The 2500-nt window shown below is 48.2% G+C and overlaps 1 protein-coding gene across 1 annotated transcript in view; it reads left to right on the forward strand.

The window, feature by feature from the left end:
- lrch3 (leucine-rich repeats and calponin homology (CH) domain containing 3) overlaps positions 1-2500 on the forward strand; it is a 35988-nt gene that overhangs the window by 8869 nt on the left and 24619 nt on the right. Inside the window, exon 3 of the mRNA XM_055159855.1 lies at positions 1-65. This exon is cut by the window's left edge and continues 62 nt beyond it. Coding sequence (XP_055015830.1) covers positions 1-65 — 65 coding nt within the window. The remainder of the gene's footprint in view (positions 66-2500) is intronic.

Genomic DNA, 2500 nt, shown 5'->3' on the forward strand with positions numbered 1-2500 from the left:
CCTGTAACAACAAACTGGTGTCTCTGCCCGAGGAGATTGGACAACTACGCCACCTCACAGAGCTGGTACGTACGCCTCAGAAAGACCACTACACACTGTGTGAAACAGACACTACGCCACCTCACAGAGCTGGTACGTACGCCTCAGAAAGACCACTACACACTGTGTGAAACAGACACTACGCCACCTCACAGAGCTGGTACGTACGCCTCAGAAAGACCACTACACACTGTGTGAAACAGACACTACGCCACCTCACAGAGCTGGTACGTACGCCTCAGAAAGACCACTACACACTGTGTGAAACAGACACTACGCCACCTCACAGAGCTGGTACGTACGCCTCAGAAAGACCACTACACACTGTGTGAAACAGACACTACGCCACCTCACAGAGCTGGTACGTACGCCTCAGAAAGACCACTACACACTGTGTGAAACAGACACTACGCCACCTCACAGAGCTGGTACGTACGCCTCAGAAAGACCACTACACACTGTGTGAAACAGACACTACGCCACCTCACCTCACACTACGCCACCTCACAGAGCTGGTACGTACGCCTCAGAAAGAACCACTACACACTGTGTGAAACAGACACTACGCCACCTCACAGAAGCTGTACGTACGCCTCAGAAAGACCACTACACACTGTGTGAAACAGACACTACGCCACCTCACAGAAGCTGGTACGTACGCCTCAGAAAGACCACTACACACTGTGTGAAACAGACACTACGCCACCTCACAGAGCTGGTACGTACGCCTCAGAAAGACACTCACACGTGTGAAACAGACACTACGCCACCTCACAGAAGCTGTACGTACGCCTCAGAAAGACCACTACACACTGTGTGAAACAGACACTACGCCACCTCACAGAGCTGGTACGTACGCCTCAGAAAGACCACTACACACTGTGTGAAACAGACACTACGCCACCTCACAGAGCTGGTACGTACGCCTCAGAAAGACCACTACACACTGTGTGAAACAGACACTACGCCACCTCACAGAGCTGGTACGTACGCCTCAGAAAGACACTACACACTGTGTGAAACAGACACTACGCCACCTCACAGAGCTGGTACGTACGCCTCAGAAAGACCACTACACACTGTGTGAAACAGACACTACGCCACCTCACAGAGCTGGTACGTACGCCTCAGAAAGACCACTACACACTGTGTGAAACAGACACTACGCCACCTCACAGAGCTGGTACGTACGCCTCAGAAAGACCACTACACACTGTGTGAAACAGACACTACGCCACCTCACAGAGCTGGTACGTACGCCTCAGAAAGACCACTACACACTGTGTGAAACAGACACTACGCCACCTCACAGAGCTGGTACGTACGCCTCAGAAAGACCACTACACACTGTGTGAAACAGACACTACACTAACAACGCACTGTGTGAAACAGACACTACACCAATGACACACTGTGTGAAACAGACACTACACTAACGACGCACTGTGTGAAACAGACACTACACACTGTGTGAAACAGACACTACACTAACAACACACTGTGTGAAACAGACACTGCACACTGTGTGTGAAACAGACACTACACACTGTGTGAAACAGACACTACACTAACGACGCACTGTGTGAAACAGACACTACACTAACAACACACTGTGTGAAACAGACACTACACCAACGACCTACTGTGTGAAATAGACACTACACTAACGACGCACTGTGTGAAACAGACACTACACACGACACACTGTGTGAAACAGACACTACACCAACGACACACTGTGTGAAACAGACACTACACTAACAACACACTGTGTGAAACACACTACACTAATGACGCACTGTGTGAAACAGACACTACACACTGTGTGAAACAGACACTACACTAACAACACACTGTGTGAAACAGACACTACACTAATGACGCACTGTGTGAAACAGACACTACACACTGTGTGAAACAGACACTACACTAACGACGCACTGTGTGAAACAGACACTACACACTGTGTGAAACAGACACTACACCAACGACACACTGTATGAAACAGACACTACACACTGTGTGAAACAGATACTACACTAACAACACACTGTGTGAAACAGACACTACACCAACGACACACTGTGTGAAACAGACACTACACTAACGACACACTGTGTGAAACAGACACTGCACACTGTGTGAAACAGACACTGCACACTGTGTGAAACAGACACTACACACTGTGTGAAACAGACACTGCACACTGTGTGAAACAGACACTACACCAACGACACACTGTGTGAAACAGACACTATACACTGTGTGAAACAGACACTATACACTGTGTGAAACAGACACTACACACTGTGTGAAACAGACACTACACACTGTGTGAAACAGACACTAAAACAAGATTTACAACAAGAAGCTAAGATCAAAACAAAAAACACCAAAACTGTGACTGTAGGTGGAGTTTGTGTTGAGTTCCACTTTAAAGACTCAGTGTGGAACATTTCTG

This window comes from Boleophthalmus pectinirostris, unplaced genomic scaffold (genome assembly GCF_026225935.1).
Source record: "Boleophthalmus pectinirostris isolate CB_2022bp ecotype Guang Dong unplaced genomic scaffold, ASM2622593v1 HiC_scaffold_2824, whole genome shotgun sequence".
Lineage (NCBI taxonomy): Eukaryota > Metazoa > Chordata > Actinopteri > Gobiiformes > Gobiidae > Boleophthalmus > Boleophthalmus pectinirostris.